This window comes from Macrobrachium rosenbergii, chromosome 58 (genome assembly GCF_040412425.1).
Source record: "Macrobrachium rosenbergii isolate ZJJX-2024 chromosome 58, ASM4041242v1, whole genome shotgun sequence".
Lineage (NCBI taxonomy): Eukaryota > Metazoa > Arthropoda > Malacostraca > Decapoda > Palaemonidae > Macrobrachium > Macrobrachium rosenbergii.
The window spans coordinates 15,665,389-15,685,388 of record NC_089798.1 but is presented as its reverse complement, the minus strand read 5'-3'; the positions used below and the strand labels follow the sequence as shown (position 1 = coordinate 15,685,388).

Genomic DNA, 20,000 nt, shown 5'->3' with positions numbered 1-20,000 from the left:
TTATATTTCGACTTAAAAACACTTTGTATAACGAAAAATATCCTCGCCCCAAATAAATAAAGTATCCATATTCATTTACGCTAACTAGAAGCAAGAAAAGCGCTTTGAACTTAGTTAAATGCGGCGAAATAAACACTGCGATACCGATTCCAAAAACAAAACATTGATTGCAATTTATAATGCAATTGGAAACACTGTAGTAAAGCATAACTTTTTAAAAGATCCATGAAAAAGATGCACATTTGTTATGTTGATGTCTGTATAATACTGATAATATGTGAATAGAGTTCAGTATAATGTAGGCTAGGCTATCAGTTTGTTGATGCAGCACACTGCGCCACGAAATCGAAGCGGCCAGCGAGCGAGTTAGCGTAGCGACCCGGGAAATTTGAAAATTAATGCGGAAACATTGGAAATTACTCTAGCCGAAATTTGTGCCGGATTACTGATTGTTCCAGACCACTGATTGCCGGACTAGTGATGGTCAACCTGTATATATGTACAGAATCATACTCCGAACTTACGCAAGGTTAGGTTCCAGAACCCCTCGTGCAGGGTGAATTTTTGCATAAGTTTGGCATGGTCTCTAAAAATGCTAATAAATGCTTATTTCTAAAGTTTAAACACTAAATATGACCCTAATCATGCTCCCAAATTATTGAGTTAACTTTTAAATGAAATTAAAGTTGCTATAATTTCATTTAAAAGTTAGCTTAATACATTACCCTTAAAAAAGAGAAATAAGTGGTTGACATAAAAACTGAGATTTGGAAGAGAATTTCTCTCTCTCTCCCCTTCCAACCAATCTATTTTTAGAAATGTCTCAACCTCTTTTTAACAACTTCTTTATTCTGCGTCTCTTTCTCTTTGTTCTGAAATGCTTTTTCATGAACAAACAGTGTTTTATATTTTGACTAACACAACTCTTAGTTATTATGTCTCTATGTTTTAGAACGTATTTGCAACACTAGTTCATTTACACTTCATAAACGATACAGGTCAAATTAGATCAATTTAATCTACTGTACAGGTAAAGACGTACAGACAATTAATAAGTTGTAAAAATGTGTGAGCGCTAACTATGAATAAGAGAGAGAGAGAGAGAGAGATAAGGGTTGTCCTTACTTAAGAGTGAAATTATTTATCAATCATTACGGGGACTGAGAGAGAGAGAGAGAGAGAGAGAGAGAGAGAGAGAGAGAGAGAGAGAGAGAGAGAGAGAGAGAGAGAGAGAGATATTGTCCTTATTTGAAATATCAAGTTATATTATTTATGAATTATTACAGGAGAGAGAGAGAGAGAGAGAGAGAGAGAGTTACTCTTACGTTAGATATCAAAAGATGGAAATTCAGTATTAAACTAACTAGTAAATGAAATTAAAGTTACTGTATTTTCATTTAAAAGTTAGCTTAATACATTACCCTTAAAAAAAAGAAATAAATGGGGTGACTCTCTCCCCCATTCCACCAGTCTATTTTTAGAAGTCTTCTCAACCTCGTTTTTAAAAACTTCTTTATTCTGTCACTTTCTCTTTGTTCTGAAATGTTTTATGTTCTGAAATGCTCTATGTCTCTATGTTTTAGAACGGCGCATTTACAGTTTGTAAACAGTACAGGTAAAATTAGATCAATTCAAAATTATCTACTGTACAGTTAAAGACATACAGAAAAACAGTGCTGTAATACGTAGGTTGGCTAACTTTGAACGAGAGAGAGAGAGAGAGAGAGAGAGAGAGAGAGAGAGAGAGAGAGAGAGAGAGATAACAGTTGTCCTTACTTAAGAGAGTGAAATTTTTTATGAATTATTACGGACAGAGAGAGAGAGAGAGAGAGAGAGAGAGAGAGAGAGAGAGAGAGAGAGAGAGAGAGAGAGAGAGAGTTACAAGAAAAATTTGACCACTGATTAGCAACACTCTCCTTCTTGCCATGTTAAATGACATGTCTGACAGCTTTTGCCTTCGACCTCCTTCTTGCAAAAGACGAGGGAAGAACTTGTTTGTTTAAAATAATATGAATTTTGTAATTACAGTTTTATTATTATTATTATTAGTTTAATTTTATTAATCTTATTATTTTAAATTTAGTACTTATTATTAGGTAAAAAGTTTATTTATCATACAAATAAACATACCTGTATACTTGTACCATAAAAATTCATCTCACTAAAAGAGAGAGAGAGAGAGAGAGAGAGAGAGTTAGTTAGTTATAAATGATTTGTTTAACCAGGCCTCTGAACTCTTTTAGGGTTCTTCTCGGGCTGGGAGAGAGAGAGAGAGAGAGAGAGAGAGAGAGAGAGAGAGAGAGAGAGAGAGAGAGAGAGAGAGAGAGAGACAGAGAGAGAGACAGAGAAATTATTACTTTCAATAACATTTAATGTTATTTAATTTACACATAAAAGCTTGAAAACTTATAAATATAATGTAAAATATTGAACAAACACTTTTGCTGGGTTTCTCAGTGTTCGCAAATGTTCGTGTGTCTGTGAAAAACTCGTATGACCATTAGTTAGGTTCCAGTGAAAAATTCATTTGTCTGTGAATTCATTGCAACTCAAATCGCAAGTTCAAGTTCGAAGTATTACATATATATATATATATATATTATATATATATATATATATATATATATATATATATATATATATATATATATATATATATATATATATATATATATATATATATATATATATATATATATATATATATATATATACACACACACACATACAGACAGTTCCCGGGTTACGATGGGTTCTGCTTACGACGTTCCAAGGTTAAGACGCTTTTCACATATGTTCATCAGAAATTATTTCTCAGTTTACTTAACGCATGCTGCGGTGTTACGATGCCAATCCGACAGAAGAATGTGGCTCCAAAATGGCAGAATAAAGGGATTTTGACAAAGGAAAAATCTATTTCTGGGTGAAGACCTGTGTCGCTCAGTGAAATGTCCTTATATAGCACACATTTCTAGGTATAAATATTGCTAGATATACCAGAGAAAAAGCTATACAGCTAATAGGATGCCAGAGTTATTACCTCTGGGTCGATACATCCTTATAGGATGTCGGTATGTCATCTAGAGCGAGTGGAAGCCACTACCACAGATGCTTAACCCAATAGATTCCTCCTCTCCAAAACCCTCTACCTAAGAGGTGCCGATACAACGGTCCCCCACCACTCGCTACTACTAATTCTACCAATAATGCACCATCCCGAAATAGCACCCAAGCTTTTTGGCTAGCCTAGGGTGGGAAATATAGAGAGGGGAGGGTTCACTGAGCGACACAGGTCTTCACCCAGAAATAGATTTTTCCTTGGTCAAAATCCCTTTTCTGGGATCGACCTGTGTCGCTGAGTGAAATAGTAGCAGAGAATTGACCAAAAAAGCTTGTAAACATAAAAAGGATTAATTGTCAAAATATAAATTTACTAAGGAGAAATAAAATTAATTTTGAATATGCTTTTTACTTATCCAAAATAGAATAGAAAAATATAAATATGTACAAAATAAGCTTTAACCATCCTAATCACTAAAAAAATAATGTAGTTACAAGAGTAAGTTTAACAGTTAAACTAGAAACCATCACCTAAAATTAACAAGATTTGGTGAAAAAATTTTCAACAAGGATGGTAAAAACAAAGACAGGAGTGGATTGTGAAGCAACCCAAAACCCAGTCAACAAGGTAGAAAGGACGGGAATACAAGTGAGGCAGGTAGGTGAGAGGTATACCAATTGGTAGGGCAAGCAAAATACAAATATAATTACAATTACACATTACAAAATTACAAAATACAAAAATAAATATAATATTATGCTGACTCTGGGGAAACAATGTTCCCTGCAGCGACAGCAGAAAATTTCAAAGCCTCCAAGGATTTAAGGTAGTGACGTTTAAAGACTCTAGGGGATTTCCAGCCCGTATATTTCTTAATTTCATCAAAATTCATATGTTGGAAGTAATTAACTGAGGTGGCTACAGCCCGGATATCATGGACCTAGGGGATTGAATCCGGGTTGGCTTGTTTAATAAAATAAAGTATTTGTTGTCTAATACCATTCAAGGAGATGGTTCTGCCATTCTCTCTAACAAAAAGTGGACCTGAAGACCTCTGAGAGGTCCTTTCAAGGTAAGCTTTTAATGTAACCACCGGACATAGGGAAGGATCCTCTGGAAGGGGTATAATCTTCCAGGGAGACCACCTAATTAGAGGGTCTTCATTCTTGGCTAAAAACATCTGATCTGGAGAGAGTAGAACTTCTCCTGATGGGAGGAAAACCACATGATTCGACTAGAAAGGGCTGAAAGTTCAGAGATTCTAGCTCCTGAAGCCAGGCTAATTAAAAACAGAGTTTTTCTAAGAAGAGTCGAATAAGAGCAAGATTGTTATTTGTGTCTGAGGCTAATTTTAAAACGTCATTTAAAAACCAAGAAACCGTTTTAGGACGGGTTGTTGGTCTAAGACGAGCACAAGCTTTAGGAATAGATGAAAAATATGAATCCGTTAAGTCAATGTTAAATCCCCACTGGAAAACTTTCTTTAAGGCAGATTTAGTTGTAGTAATGGTACTAGCCGCTAGACCTTTGTCAAAAAGGGCCTTAAAAAATGAGATCGTGAGATTTGTAGTCATAGTATGAACGTCTGATTCTTTCAGGAAGTTAGCAAGTTTTCTTACTGCCAAATCATACTGACGGAGAGTAGATTCTCTCTTGTCTGATTCCAAAAACATTGTGTTCAGAGGATCAACATTAGCATTTTTCTGAGCCGTAAACTTTATGAAATCCATAAAGTTAGGGCATTCAGCATTCCTGAGGAAGCTGACACAGTCTGAGTTTGCACTACTTGGGTTAATGTTGGATGAGGAATTTGTAAGGCTCTGAGTTTCAGCTCTAACAGAAGGGGAAACAGTTGCTCTTCGGCCAGTTGGGGGCTACTTAGGCTATTTGACCCTTGAATGACCTGAGTTTGTGTAGAACTTTCCACAGAAGGTTTACTGGAGGAAATAGGTAGACTTTCTGCCATTTGTTCCAGTCTATTGACATTGCATCTGTAGCGTAAGCCCGAGGGTCCAGGTTCGGAGCTATATAACATGGGAGTTTGTGATTCGATTCCGTGGCAAACAGGTCCACCTGGAGCCCGGGAATCTGTTGGCAAATCCAATTGAAGGATTTCTTGTCTAGAGACCATTCTGATTCCAGAGGAGTTGTTCTTGACAGAGAATCTGCAATCACGTTCCTTACTCCTGACAGATGTGTGGCTGACAAGTGCCAATGATTTTTCATTGCTAATGAAAAGATTGCTATCATTACGTGATTTATGTGGCTTGTCTTGGAACCTCCCCTGTTCAGACAATGAACTATCACTGCGCTGTCCAGAACTAACCTGATATGTATGTTCCTGGCCAGACGTAAGCGTTTCAGAGTCAAGAAAACTGCCATTGCTTCCAGGATGTTAATGTGGAAGTGACGAAAGGGATTCGACCAGGTTCCTTGAACTTTCTTGTATTGTGAGTAACCCCCCCAACCGGTAAGAGATGCGTCCGTGTGGATGATCAGGGCTGGAGGGGGGAATTGTAAAGGAATTGATTTGGAAAGACTCTTGGCCGTTGTCCAAGGGCAAAGTCTTTTCTTTAAGATTGGAGGTATGAGGGAGACTTTGTCCCTGAAATTGCAATTGGCTCGTCTCCGCCACACTTGATTTATGTCCTTCAGTTTTGCTTTCAGGAGAAGGTCTGTTACTGACGCAAACTGAAGGGAACCCAGGATTCTTTCTTGAGTGCGACGAGAGGCTCGTTTGCACTTGAGAAACTGTCTTGTTGCTTTGGCTATCTCTTTGCATTTTGCTGGGGGAATCGAAAGTTTGTGGGTGCTTAAGTCCCACTGGATGCCCAGCCACTGAAATTTGGCTGCTGGGGTCAGACGAGATTTCTTTGTGTTTATATGAAAACCTAGATGCTCTAGGAACTGAATGACTATCTTGGTCGACTTCCGACAATCGGAGTCGCTGGAGGCCCAGATTAGCCAATCGTCTAGATAAGCCACGAGTTTGATACCTTGAGATCTCAGTTCCTGTACCACGGCTTCTCCCAGTTTGGTGAAGATCCTAGGTGCTATGTTGAGCCCGAAGGACATTACCCTGAACGAGTAAGCCTGTCTGCCCAGTCTGAACCCTAGATAAGGGGAGAAGTTTCTTGCTATTGGCACATGATAATAAGCGTCTGTAAGATCTATAGAGGTGGTGACTGCCCCACGGGGAAGTAAGGTCCGCACCTGAGAGACGGTCAACATACGGAACTTGTCGCATTGAATGTAAGAATTTAGAGTTGATAGGTCTAAAATCACTCTTCTCTTGTCCGAGTCTTTCTTTGGCACGCTGAACAAGCGTCCTTGAAATTTTAGATGCCTGACTTTCTTTATTGCCTCCTTTAAAAGAAGGTCTTTCGCATAGTCTAACAGATCCGGTGTTGGAGTCTGATAGAACCTGACTAGTGGAGGAGGTCCCCCTACCCAGCTCCACCCTAGGCCCTTTGAAATAATACTGTGGGCCCATGGACTGAATATCCAATGGTCCCTGAAGAGGCGCAATCTCCCACCTACCTGAGGAGGTTCACTTAGTGGAGGGCTTATTATCCCTGCCTCCTCTTGAGCCTCTTCCTCTGGATTGGAGTCTGGAACCGGGCCTGGATCTAAAACTTTCTCTACCTCTATTGCCCCTGAAATGGCAGTAGCTTTGAAAGGACTGTGATTCATAGGTAGGGTTGAAAGCCGGGGAGGAGACATAAGTTGCTGAACCAGCAGGATGGTGGGCAGGTTGGTTCAGCAAAACATATTGAGGATGTCCCTTGGAGGTGGAAGGCTGAGCACTTTGGCCTACCGGAACTGCCTGAACAATTGTCTGGGTCTGGGGTGCCTTGTAAGGGTGGAACCTCCTAGTTCTCTTCCTGCCCTTAGGTTGGGGCCCCGAAAACTCTGAGGACTTCCTCTTGAAAGGAAGTACCCAACGAATCCTGAGATTTTGATTGGCCCTTGAGGCCTCACTAATTACCGAGTTCACATTGTCCTCGGGAAAGAGGTCGGTCCCCCAGACAGAGGATTTTATGAGTTTGTTCGGCTCATGACAGATGGTAGCATCGGCCAGAACAAATTTTCGGCAGTTCCTTCTTGCCACTATAAAGTCAAATAAATCACTCTGGAATGAGGCCAGAAATGATTTGGTCAGGATCCTGAACAGAGGTTCGTCCTTATATACAGCAGATGTCAACTCCGCCGAGGTGACGGAGCTGATGGACCTGCTGAGGCGGCACCTAGCCTCATACTCAGCTTTGATCAGAGACTCGGAATCCTGGGCAACTGTTCGCTAAAGAGATTGAGCGCACTCCGGATCTAGTTTACCCACAGTGAAGGTTTCGGGCCCCAGCCCAGCATTCTAAGTCTGCTGGAAAGAAGAGAGGTAGGTTCCGTCTCACGAAGCTGTGGCATCGGCTTCTCCTGTTCCGGCTTGAAGGGTTAACTCCGCTACTTTGGAGGTGCAAGGAGTTGGAACATCCTCATTCAAAGTAAACATTGTGAAACGGCCTTTATGAGGGGTCAATTTAGTGTTCATACACTCCCCAGTCAGATAGGATCCTAACCCATGCCGACTGCGCTTGGTCCCTAGGAAGATCACCGTCTCTTGGGAACCTTATCTTCCCTCACCAGGGCTTCCTCGGAAAGACGAGCATACGGGAAGGGAAAAACAAGATCCGCGGGAAGAACTCATAATCTTCCACGGGGCGGGTGCCACAGCCGCCGATGGTTAATTTACCATTAGCGAAGGGGGCATTGAAAGCGACGCCAAGGGTTACAATCCTCATAAGCTGGCAGCTTAGAGGCGTCTGGAATAGCATAACTCCGTTGCTGTACCGGACCTGAACTAACCAGTCCGGCAAGCGACTCCTCTTGCATCTTCAGTCTCTCCGCCAAGGATTGAACATACTTCCCTGACGACTCAAGGCTCGAGGCAAGATCGTGAGACATTGCCTCGAACTGAGAAGTGACCTGCTCAGAGAGCATTTTCATCATTGACTCTGCGAAGGCTTCAGGGTCAAAGTCAGGTTTTTAGACCTGCTTGACCAGCTCTCGACCCCTTAGAAGGGGAGTAGCCTTCTAGGAGGAAGTCGAAGGCTTGGGAGCCAATGACACCTTGGCGGAGCTTGGTACAGATGGAATTTTCAGGGTTTCGACAATTTGGGTAAAGCCTTCGTCTTCATCAGGACTTCACCTTGGGGATCACCGACCCGAACGGGCCCCCAAGGTGGAGACTTAGAGAATCCTTGAAAGGATGAAGACGAAGACGCAGGTGAGCTAAGAGACAATGGATTAATGGATCTACCTGCCTCACTTACTTCCCTACCTTCCTCCTCTGGGTCGATGGCCATTGGCTCGATGTCCAGATTAATGTTGGCCACTTCCTCGGCCACCGCGCACAGCTCTTGATCTTCGGTGAGACCTGAGTCTCCAGTCGAATCTTGTTGATCAGGGGCTCTGCCACTTCGGGGGCTACAGCTGCAGAGGCCCTAGCATTAGGGTAGAGGATATTACAAATGTCCTCTGCCAGCACATAGGGGCGCCCCTGACCCACGTTGCGACCGAAGCCGCCGACCCAGATCTTCAAGGTCGCCAGAGACGAAGCTTGACGGGACCGAGGGACCTGTAATCAAATACAATGTCAATAAAAGAAATTGACAAGGATGCTATCCTTTTATCAAGTATACTTAGAGTTGCCTGAAACCATCGAGCGCGAAATAAGGTTAACGTACCGAATCATCAATCACATCAGAGTAGAGGGCGTAGCACACGTCGCAGCCATCTGGGTACCAGACGAGATGATCCTTGATCTCGACTGCACAGCCAGCATGCGACCTGCAGGCTACGTGGCCACAGGGTTGTTGCAGGGAGGCATTACAGCCTGGTTCCTGGCAATGCACCACCTATAAGAAGAATTGATACATGAGTATCTAAAATAAGCGCCGGAACAGCTAAACTAGTAATACTTAAAGTTATAATATTCCTCTCTACGCCGGAGTTGAGAACTGGGGTTACGGCGGAACTCTCCGATGAGATCTAAACAGGTGGGCCAAACCTGAAGCTGATCACGCCGGAAAGCAATTCCGATGACGCCGGAGCGTCACGGAAATTAACCACACACACAGAAATCAACAACCAGAGAGGGGCAGTCGCCGGAGCGAAGGTTCGGGACTGATTCACTGAACACCGCTCACAGAAACTACAGCAATAATAACAGTAAAATAAACAATATTCCACCCGTCTCCTCTACAATTCCGCCATAAACAAAGCAACGAAGCTCAAGCTATAGTCCTTACTAGGAACTAAGGCGAGCTAACGATAGCTGCCGGAACGGGTCCGGATGACGGAACGGTAGAGAAGCAGAAGCAGAAACAGAAATAAAAATACAATTACTATTAACAATATTCATCCCAGCTCCTCTACAATTCCGCCGTAAACAAAAGGCAACGACGCTCAAGCTATAGTTCCAACTAGGAGCTAGAGCGAGCTAACGATAGCCGCCGGAACAAGTCCGGACAGCGGAACAGCGGAGAAGAGGGAGCTAAAAATATGGCGACAGCAACAGGTCAGGTGCCTAGGCACCTTCCACGAAGTGTCATCTCAACCGAAGGGGCAAATGAGCTTTGCTCTAAAATGCCCCAAAGGGAGAGCCAAGATAATAATGTCTGATATAATGGGAGTGAGATAAACATAAAAAAGGCGAAAGACAACCACAATGTCTATGGTCTAGCCTAACCTTCCCAGGTCAACGCCTGGACACGTAGGCTAGGATACGCCAAAATGACGAACGAGAAAGAGCGCTAGCACCAAACCACACCTTCCGAGATTGAAGAATCAAACTGGTCAGGGGGGAAGGGCCTGCACCCAAACCCGAACGAAGGCCACCCAAGAAAACCTTACCTACTTAGGGCTATAGGCCAAAGAAGGAAGAAAGACTGGGGCCAGCTTAGCCTACCTTCCGAGAATCGGCCGAGCCAAACTGGTCAGGTAGGCTAAATAAAAACACCACCCAAACCAGACTCAAGAATACTGATACATAATCAATTGAAATGGTATAAAAACAACATTTAACAAATGCACTTACATAAGGCATATAAAGGAAAGCTTAGGCTAGGCCTCACTTTCAACTATCTAAAATATAATAATAAAAGCCGATCGCGTCAGATCGAGCGAAAGTTGAAACTATCATAAAAAGAATCATAATAAACTGATCTTCAAACATCTAAAACGAAGGAAGATATTAACATGATAATGCTGGGGACAGCCGTCACGAACGAACACGAAATGGCGGCCCCGAGCCGGTCAGGTGCAAATAACAAACGGGACTAAATTAACCCGATCGAGTCCCAAAACAATCAAAATTGAATACTCAACTTGGAAGAAGATGCGCCTTGATCAATGGAAGTCATCATGGAGGTACAAAATAATCCAAAAATAAGGGAAAAGATGCAGAATAACACCACGAAAAAACAACCAGTGTTGTTGATAAAAAGCGTGCTATAAGCGGATGGTGCATTATGGGTAGAATTAGTAGTAGCGAGTGGTGGGGGACCGTTGTATCGGCACCTCTTAGGTAGAGGGGTTTTGGAGAGGAGGAATCTATTGGGTTAAGCATCTGTGGTAGTGGCTTCCACTCGCTCCTAGATGACATACCAACATCCTATAAGGATGTATCGACCCAGAGGTAATAACTCTGGCATCCTATTAGCTGTATAGCTTTTTCTCTGGTATATCTAGCAATATTTATACCTAGAAATGTGTGCTATATAAGAACATTTCACTCAGCGACACAGGTCGATCCCAGAAATTGAAATTTAGAGTTTTTCTTTTATGAAAAACTCAATAAAAATATATATATATATATATATATATATATATATATATATATATATATATATATATATATATATATATATATATATATATATATATATATATATATATATATATATATATATATATACATATATACATATATATACATATATACATATATATATATATATATATATATAAAACACAAAAACTCCTCCATAGAAAGGTTAAGGCAAGGCATATATATATATATATATGCATTTCCATTAAAAACTCCTCCATAGAAGGTTGAGAAAATTTTATTAAAAACTTCTCATGAGAAAAAACAGAAATGCTAATGCTAATGATCAAAACCTAGGCCAAGATACTGTATCTCATACTGAAATACTGATACGCAAATATATACCTAAGCTAAAATACTGTATCTAATTTTCCCTGGATGGATGCAGTATTTTTTCACCAACAAAACAAAAAGCCTAAGCTTTGACATAGTTTCTAAATTTGCCATTAGGCTACAGTAACTATTAACATGTAATTTTTCCAGCAATCTGAACCATAATGTGTATATACAAACACCCACATAAGGCAGTTAGGCTAGGAAAGCAAGGCAAGTTAGGCTATGCATTTCTGGAACTAACCTCATGTAAAAATATGTCAGCCTTTTCTGATACCAAAACGCTGATACTCAAAATCACAAGAATATTATAGGCTATAGGCTAATATTATAGAAAGTGCAGTCGTTCAGATCATGATGATTGTAGTTCCGATGGTTATAATCATCATTCATAGGTTAGCCTGCTTACTTAGCAATAATAAAAAGACTTCATCATTTCAGTAAATCATGATGTATTTTCTTCCATTTACTAATAAATCTGTAAAGAAAAACATAATAAACAATAAACAGGGTCAAATTTAAATACAGGCAGTCCTCGCATATCGGCGGCATCGGTTAACAGTGTTCCGATTTTAAGGCACTCAGCTAACAATATCGTTAACCTGATTTTCGGCGATGGTGAGCTATTTTCGGCATCGGTAAGCAGTTTATTGGCGCCAATAAGTGGTTAACAGTGCCAAAAAGAGGTTTATTGGTGCTTATGACATCGTAAACTCCATTTTTTACCATAATTTATCAGTGATTTTCCGTAAGCAGCACTTGGCCGGGAATGGAACCCCCGCCATTAACTGGGGACCATGCCTCTTCCCTAGCTGTAAAGGATTAAACACTGTCCTCCTCAGTTGTATGAATGCCTGAAGAGGAAGTGATCTGGGTCGCTGTAATGAACCAAAGGTCAATTCATGAGATTGTCTGGAATGCTGCCACAGCTGTTGATTCCAATGCCACTGCCTCCAACTGTGAGAGGGAGGCTCCCTCTCCAAGGAACCACTCTAATGACAGACCAGGACATAGACGGGTAAGGTCCAGGTAAACCTACTTGGTTGGCAATGGGTTTTCTGGGGGAATGCAACATTTCCTCTGGTGAGCTAGAAACGGAGGAAGTGTCTTGTTTTACCAGCTGGACTGGAGGGAACTGTTTTCCCCAGAAACGAGAATTCACCTGGTCCAAAACCCTGTCAGCAAGCCTAGACCAAGGCAGGTTAACCGGAGCCCTGAGTTCCTTCTTGGGTCTCCAAAGTGACTCAACAGCTGAAAAGTAGTCTGCAGGACAGGCAACGGTCTTTTCCTCAAGATCATTAAAATAACAGATCATTCTAATCCTCTCCACAAAGTGCCTCTGAAATTCAGGGGTGTCCAAACCCTGGGGCATCGGGCTCTTGGGTCCCTCCAGGTCTCAGTCCTCCTGAGTTGCTCCCTCAGCAGGAGAGGGACACTCACCAGAGCCCCCTGGCGATCTCTCAACCACTTGAGTATATGTCCTGGGATGGGAACAAGGGCAGTCCCGGTCTGAACCCCGGACCTGTCTAGCTCCTGAATCCTGGAAAACACCAAGGAGGTGGAGAGGATAGGTGAGAGATAATGAGCACCCTTGCCCAGCCTGTCAAAGACCGAAGACTTGACAGGTGAGTGAGGCCGTGGGCAGTAGTCAACCTTAATGACGTCTGCACAGGTCACGGAGAGTGGTCCCACTCACACGAATGTGGGCAGGGGCTGTCTAGAGCATGCTCCAGTCTTCTTAGAAGCCGGGGCTTCTACAGGTGAAGAAGACTAAATGGGGGCTGCACTGGCAGCCAGGCCCATGTCCACAGACCAGGAAACCTTGCTGCCCAGGTAGGGGTGCTGCTGGGACCAGTACCAGTACACCGGGGGTCTGGAGAACTCTGGGTAGCAGTCACCCATGCGCTTGGTAACAGGTGCAGCAGTACTTGCAGTACTGCTAGTGAGAGACCTGTCAGCCCTCTTTGCAGCAAAGAGATGACTGCTGGAAGCTCTATGATACTTCCTGCAGGGAGGCGAGGCAACCTTATTCATCTGCTTGCTAGCTTTGGTAGAAGAAGGGGAGGAGGCAACACAACTCAACAATGATGATGAAGACGAAGACGAAGACAATGACAACGACTTCCTTCTCTTCTTCTTGGACTTGCTTTTCTTGCCGAGCACAGCCAAGGTCAATAGCATATGGAGGAGAAAATCACCCAAAGACAATGATGGGGACAGCACCTAGAGGCACATCACAACGCCAAATGCTGGTATCTGTCCTGGAGCGTGGAAACTGACCATCAAAGCTGTCACAATCACAATCATAGTAGTTACTCGAGGGCCGTTCATAACCCTCAAATGTTCAACTAGAGAGGAGACACTCAGCTCCCCTGAGATGTCCAGGGAAGGCCATATCTTCCTAAGCCCCTCGGCCTCCCCAGCACCTGGAATCAAAGTCAGGTTAGGGGGAAAGCTCTTCCCTACACCCCAAGAAGTGTCCCCTGGGGGTGACTCCTCCTCTGTGGAAAGTGAGGCTACCAGAGAGGTACCAGGCTAATAGTGGGCCCCCCCTCCCTGGAGGGAGAAATCACTTCCTTTGGAGTGGCAACAGGGTAGAAGTTTGGCAGGAGGGAAAATGGCACCAATGAGTTCAGTGTCACTGGCAGAGTACTGTACTTCAATGACACCTGGGAAACCACATTCTTCCTCACAAATTTCACCCACTGTTAAGACGGCTAGACACAGCACTCTGAACATGGACTACCTTGATTGCGCTAATGCTTTCAGCATGAGTCACATATTATGTGTGGGTCTATTTCTACTGAGGAGAGGAACATATTACAAGACCTGTCCTTTCCTGGACAGTGCCCAAACACCTGAGGCTTTCTCTTCAATGTAGAAGGCTCAAGTGATGAGGGGTTTGTATTATGCAAAATAACACAACAGCAAATATAACAACACATATTTCAAGCAAGAAAAATATAAAGGTTGAAAGCAAATGGCAAGTCTGGCAGAGAGTGGAGAGATATGTTAACTTGACAGCAGCTGAAAGCAAAGTGTTTTGCAGACCAACAGGTGGACTGGGCTTCTCACCACCCATCGGTTGCTAGATAACGACCTTGTCTAAAAGTTAAATGGCTGTCCCAGCTATTGTTCAAAAGCAAAATCATATGTAAAGAACGAAAGTTTGTATTTGTGTAGGAACAAATATGAAACAATATGCAGTAATGAAATGTACAGGATAAAATAGTTTAATCTTAAAAATATTTTCTTATATACATGACATTTGGCTGTGTTAGTTTCAGCATTTGGCGACATATGTTGCTGGTTCTTGTACCGGTAGTCTCCAACTCTTCCTCCACTTTGTCATGTGGTCCACTGAGCACATCAGTTTCACCAAACAGGTACAGTACAGTAAAGTACTTGTAAGTATATATTCTTTACAATTAAAATGTGTGAATTTATTAAAAACAGTAAAAATGTTGAATTATAAAATGACTTATTGCATTAGCAATGTTATGAGTTTGCTTAGAGGGGTTTATATGGTGCCAAAGTTATCTTTTAAAGGAATTTGTGTGATATGAATAGTTTTTTATTGTAAGCTGTAAGTTTTGGGACAAGTCAATGACATAAGGTGAGTTTTACTGTAGACAAATTCTCATGCCATTTCAGATCAAGCTATACAATCCTTTCCTCATGAAGATGACACTAACTGTAATAAAATGTTATACTGTATGTGTATATATGAAGAATAACACTTAAAAAACAAACTGTAGTTTTAAATTCATAGCTCTGTTAACCAGAGTGCATTTTTAATAAAAAAAAAAAAGACAATGAGTAATTCTTAAACATACTTATAAACATTTCTTTATCCTCATCACCAATATCAGATTTTTTGTCTATGTTTTCTTGTTTAACATCAAACTGTGATCTTAGACCAGGAGAACCATCGTTGTAAGCATGACTTTCATAAGGCCCTGTAGGTTCAAAAGGCTGTGGATCTGGTTTGATGTCACCTGTAATATGACCAATATTGGATTTATTATAAATCCTAAAAATGATTTTGTAGTACCTTTATATCTAACAAAATCTCATATAAATAAGCAAAAAAACTGGAATATTTTGAATGTGACATCTCTCTTTAACAGTTAAGTTTGGGTATACTGTACTGATTGTGACAATGTCTATAAAACTACATGGATATTTCAGTATCACTCATACAGCCACATCAATACAACTATAAAGCATTAAAATGTATTAATAAAAAAAGACTTATTACAATAAATCTTAAATTTTTACTACCAATGCACATACAACAATATACTGTTTACTTAATACAGTAATGCATTAGAAATACTGTTTAAAGCCTGAATGCTTATTCAATGATGCTGTGAAGTTGGCATTCATTTTCTTTACTGAAAGCAAAACCCCAGCATAACATCAACAGTACACAAGTGCCAATGCCCTTATAGCGCCATAACAATAAATGAAACTGCAATGTCAAGATAATGAACATACTATAGTGCTATTTCCAAGTATACAAAACAGCAATGAGTAGAACACCTAATTGATGCACTGAAGATATGGGTAGAGTATCTAGTAACTATACACAGATGTAGCCATTATGCAATCAAAAGAAGTCATAAAATTATACTACTTAAGAGAAACAACCAACATGAAATAATCATACCAAACATTGTAGATTCACTAGAATTCTCCGTCTGCTGAACTTCAGCCTCTCCCTTATCTTGAGAGTAATCTCTAACATTGCTTTCCAAAGGAAGTCTCTTGGAAGTACTATCTTGTATAAGTGATGTAATAGAATTTGTTGTTGATGTACCTCCCGGATCATCAGGGGGACCTACACAAAGTATTTTGAGAGAGAACAAATTTTATTTTCCATGAACATTACTGTACTACCTTATCAATAACAGCAGCCATTTTCCATAACTTCAGGCCAAACTCATTACTTAACCACAAGGAACTTTCTTTTTTTTTGTAAAGAGTGCTTTCTTATCAATTGTTACCATATTGTATTACCATACCCAAGATAAAAATGTGTAGCCTGTGTGTGAACTATAGACCTAGGCTAGCCCAGGTGCTATGCTCATCAAATAGGTTATTACAGCTGTATTGAAGATAAAGGTAATGGTAATGAAACTATTGTTTTACTTACAGAATCCATTTACACTGTATTATTATGTTGATATATCATCCTCGTAATACGTATAAAAAAACCAATCATCCCGCCACTTGCAATGTTTATGTTCTCAAAATCAGCTAATTGAGCCTACTAATGAAAGAATTAGGAGAATAATTTTTTAGTTGCCAAAGGAAATGAATGTGTCAGTAGAATTATTATTTTTATTTTTGTACATAAATATAAAAATGCAAATTTCATTTGTAGGCAAGACAAAACCTAATAGGCTGTAGCAAGTTCACCAGTGGTATGGAATGAGTGTGTGCATATGTAAGTACCTTATGCACATGATTGAGTTTATCTTTTGGTTTGTAAACATTAAAAAAATGAGAAAATACAGTAAAAATATAAACAAAAATACTGTAGCATAAAATATTAAAAAAATGCTGTACCTGTATACTGTGTTATTAAATTGAGACATCATCATTGTAATATGTATAAAAGAAAAATTGTCCTGCTATTGGTAATGTTTATGTTCTCAGAATCAGCTGATTGAGCCTATTAGCAAAAGAATAGGGAGAATAATTTTTTAGTTGCTAAAATAAACAAACATAACAATGGAATTATTCTTATTTTTGTACATAAATGTAAAACAGTACACAAAGGTAAACTAACATACTTTGTGGTAACAAAAAATAACTTAAAATCACAAAACAGCTGTTTCACAATTCACTTGTTTACCGACATAAACATACCTCAGTTGTTTTCTCTCTCTCTCTCTCTCTCTCTCTCTCTCTACACAAGAGAATATTTTATCACTGTTGATATTTCATCTCTAATCACTGTAAAAATATTTAAAATGCAGACTTCATATGAAGGCAAAACAAAACCACATACTGTACGCTGTACCAAGTTTACCGACAGCATGGAATGAGTGTGCATACATATGTACCCTACGCACACGATTATGTTTGTCTTTTAGTTTGAAAAAATTAAAAAATAAGAAAATAGAATAAAAATATAAACAAGAATACTGTAGCACGATGTACAAATAAAAGAATGAAGGCGTGCGTATGTTACTGTACTTAGACTTCGATGTAAACATACCTCATTTATTGTTCTCTCTCTATCTCTTTCCAGTATCTCAGTACGTGTCCTTTGAATTACTCTATCATAAACAAAAACACAGCCAAACAAGCTCTTTCAAGTTAGGTCTACCTAGCCCTCTCCACCACTGCATCCCCACCCCCTCCCAGTCATAGAAACTTCTCTCTAGCTTCAACCACCTTCCAAAATAACCCCTTTCTCTTAGCTTTCCTCTACACAGCCTTATTGGCCCTCCTCTCGGAAGGTGCCAAGCCATCTGACACCCGCCCCCAAGCATGGAAGCTTCTCAAGGCCTGCTTCACCTACCAAAACCCTTTCTCAGTCATTCTGAGCATAGGCAGTGTTACTAAAATTTTCTTGATAGACAAGAAGCTGAAAACTATAGCTTCAAAAAAAGTTAACTTGATCACATTTATGTGTAAGAAGCAATTTTTTTTTATGTATGCCTTCAGATTATGTTTTAGAAGAAATCCAGATGGGATGCCCAATCTCCAACTTTTTTGTTCCCAAAATGGCAGCTTTCCCTGTCCTTACTTTTGCTCACAACATAGTCAAGTAGCACCTCAAATTGAAGGTAATTCAACAAAGAAAGTACCAGATACAGTACATCAGTTCTACATCTTATTCATGTCGGTCGATACTAGATGTATTTTAGACTGATCAGTGCTTGTACCATGATGACTTTTTTCATTCAGGTATAATAAACATCAAAATAAGGCTCAAAACAAACTTGTTATTGAAAACTAGCCTTTCAAACACATTTAACATCAAGCACAAGGAAATTAAAATGAAATAACGATGTTTGTATGATATTCATTACCATGAGATCACAAACCACTGATGCATTTAGCACTCTTGCCTTAGACAATCCTTACATAGCAAGCAGGAGCAAAAATATTCTCAGTGATATGCAGTACACTGTTGAAAAACTAAAGTGCTTTCAACATTAAAATAACTAGAAGCATACGCCAAAAGTAAAAAAAGAAAAATAAGCAACCATCTAGCTGTTTTATATTCATTTTTATGCAGGAAAGTAAATATACTGTACACACCATGTCAAATCTTGACATTTTTTAATACTGAAAGGAAAATCAAAACACCATAAACAGAAAAAGGCAAGATTTATTTTGCCATCATCCTTCTTCCTCTTCTTTGACTAATGTGTTTGCAAGAGAAATTGTTGTCAGAACAAATGTTCCACCTGGGGAATATACCACAGAAATGCAGATTCATAAATCCTTTGGCAAAAAAAAAAAAATAAATAAAATAAAATCAAACAAACACACATACAAAAACCAATTAAGTCAAAATCTGCATTCTAATTTCAAAGATTACCTCTGCCATAATGTTCTGTTATCTTTTTGTGAATTGCATTCAGATAACTGAAAATTCTGTGCTTATTACATACTAACAGCACGTACACAATGAAATATGTAAAAATAAGTCAGCTATACACACACTAAAATTACATAATGGACAATAAAATGATATAGTGGGAGACACTAGCCATGCCCTCTTTTCAAGGAATATGTTTTTCTTCACTCCAACTGAAGTTCCAGTAGCAGTAGTTTTTGCACAAGCATGTTTTGATGCATACCAGAGACAGATGTGTGCACTGGCAACGTCTTGTTGCACAGCATGTTTCTCTTGATGAACATCCATACGAGGTCAGCTCCAAGCAGGCAGCAGTTGCAGGTTCTGTGGTGAGAAGCTTTGGCTTCAGATAAAGTGTGTCACTATTCTTTTGAACTCCCAATCATTCTCCTGAACAGGTGGCAACTTCTGGAGGGCTTCGTTTGCTCTGTTCCAGACCAGTGTCTAATGTGCAGCTGGAGGGTGTCTTTGGTTGGGGATGTGTTCTCCAGTGTTTTTTGCCCCTGTGAAACATTGCACATCGCACTTGGTGGATTGACTGGCTCTGTGTGCTTGGGTCATACAGTTTACAGACAGTGTTCAGCTGCATCTAACACTTGCTGGTCTGGAAAATCCTTGTCACCAAGTCCCTCAAGTAGGTTTGGGTTTTTAACAAAAACACTCCAGGCAGTCTGTTTTCCAATGCCAGCTACCTGGCTTGTTGAATCTGATCCTGTAAGTGCATGAAATCCCATAATCGAGGATCTCTCAGAGTTTTTGAGTCTGATTTGGTGAAGAGCAATGAAGCACTTCTTTCTAGCAGTTCCAGCCTGCATCCACAGAAACTGGGTCAGCAATTCTTGGTGAGCCAATCACAGAACAAGAACACTGGTGTGCCGGCTGTGGAGGACAACCTGGGCAAATCCCTGCTGTTTTGCATCCCAAGGGTGGAGAACAATTCGTGTACTGTATCAGCTTCTTCATGGTCAAATCTCCACGAAGTGATGTATCTCTCATAAGACCAGCTTTTGGGTCATTCTGTGAATCCCCCAGCAAAGACAAGTTCTCTACCTTCTTCAGCCCAAGATGCTTTGGTGTCATTTCTCGACCTTTTGATGCAAGAAACACTAAGACCTGAC

General features: G+C 40.3%; 1 protein-coding gene across 2 annotated transcripts in view; it reads right to left on the bottom strand.

Annotated features, from left to right (window-relative positions):
- Nucleotides 1-20,000, bottom strand: part of calypso (ubiquitin carboxyl-terminal hydrolase calypso) — a 523,758-nt gene that overhangs the window by 141,642 nt on the left and 362,116 nt on the right. The window contains exons 11-12 of one of the 2 annotated variants that reach the window (XM_067101808.1): nucleotides 15,952-16,122; nucleotides 15,116-15,277 (exon numbers count right to left, since the gene is read on the bottom strand). In XM_067101808.1, the coding sequence (XP_066957909.1) occupies nucleotides 15,116-15,277; nucleotides 15,952-16,122 (333 nt within the window). The remainder of the gene's footprint in view (nucleotides 1-15,115; nucleotides 15,278-15,951; nucleotides 16,123-20,000) is intronic. The other variant, XM_067101809.1, reaches the window with a different exon arrangement.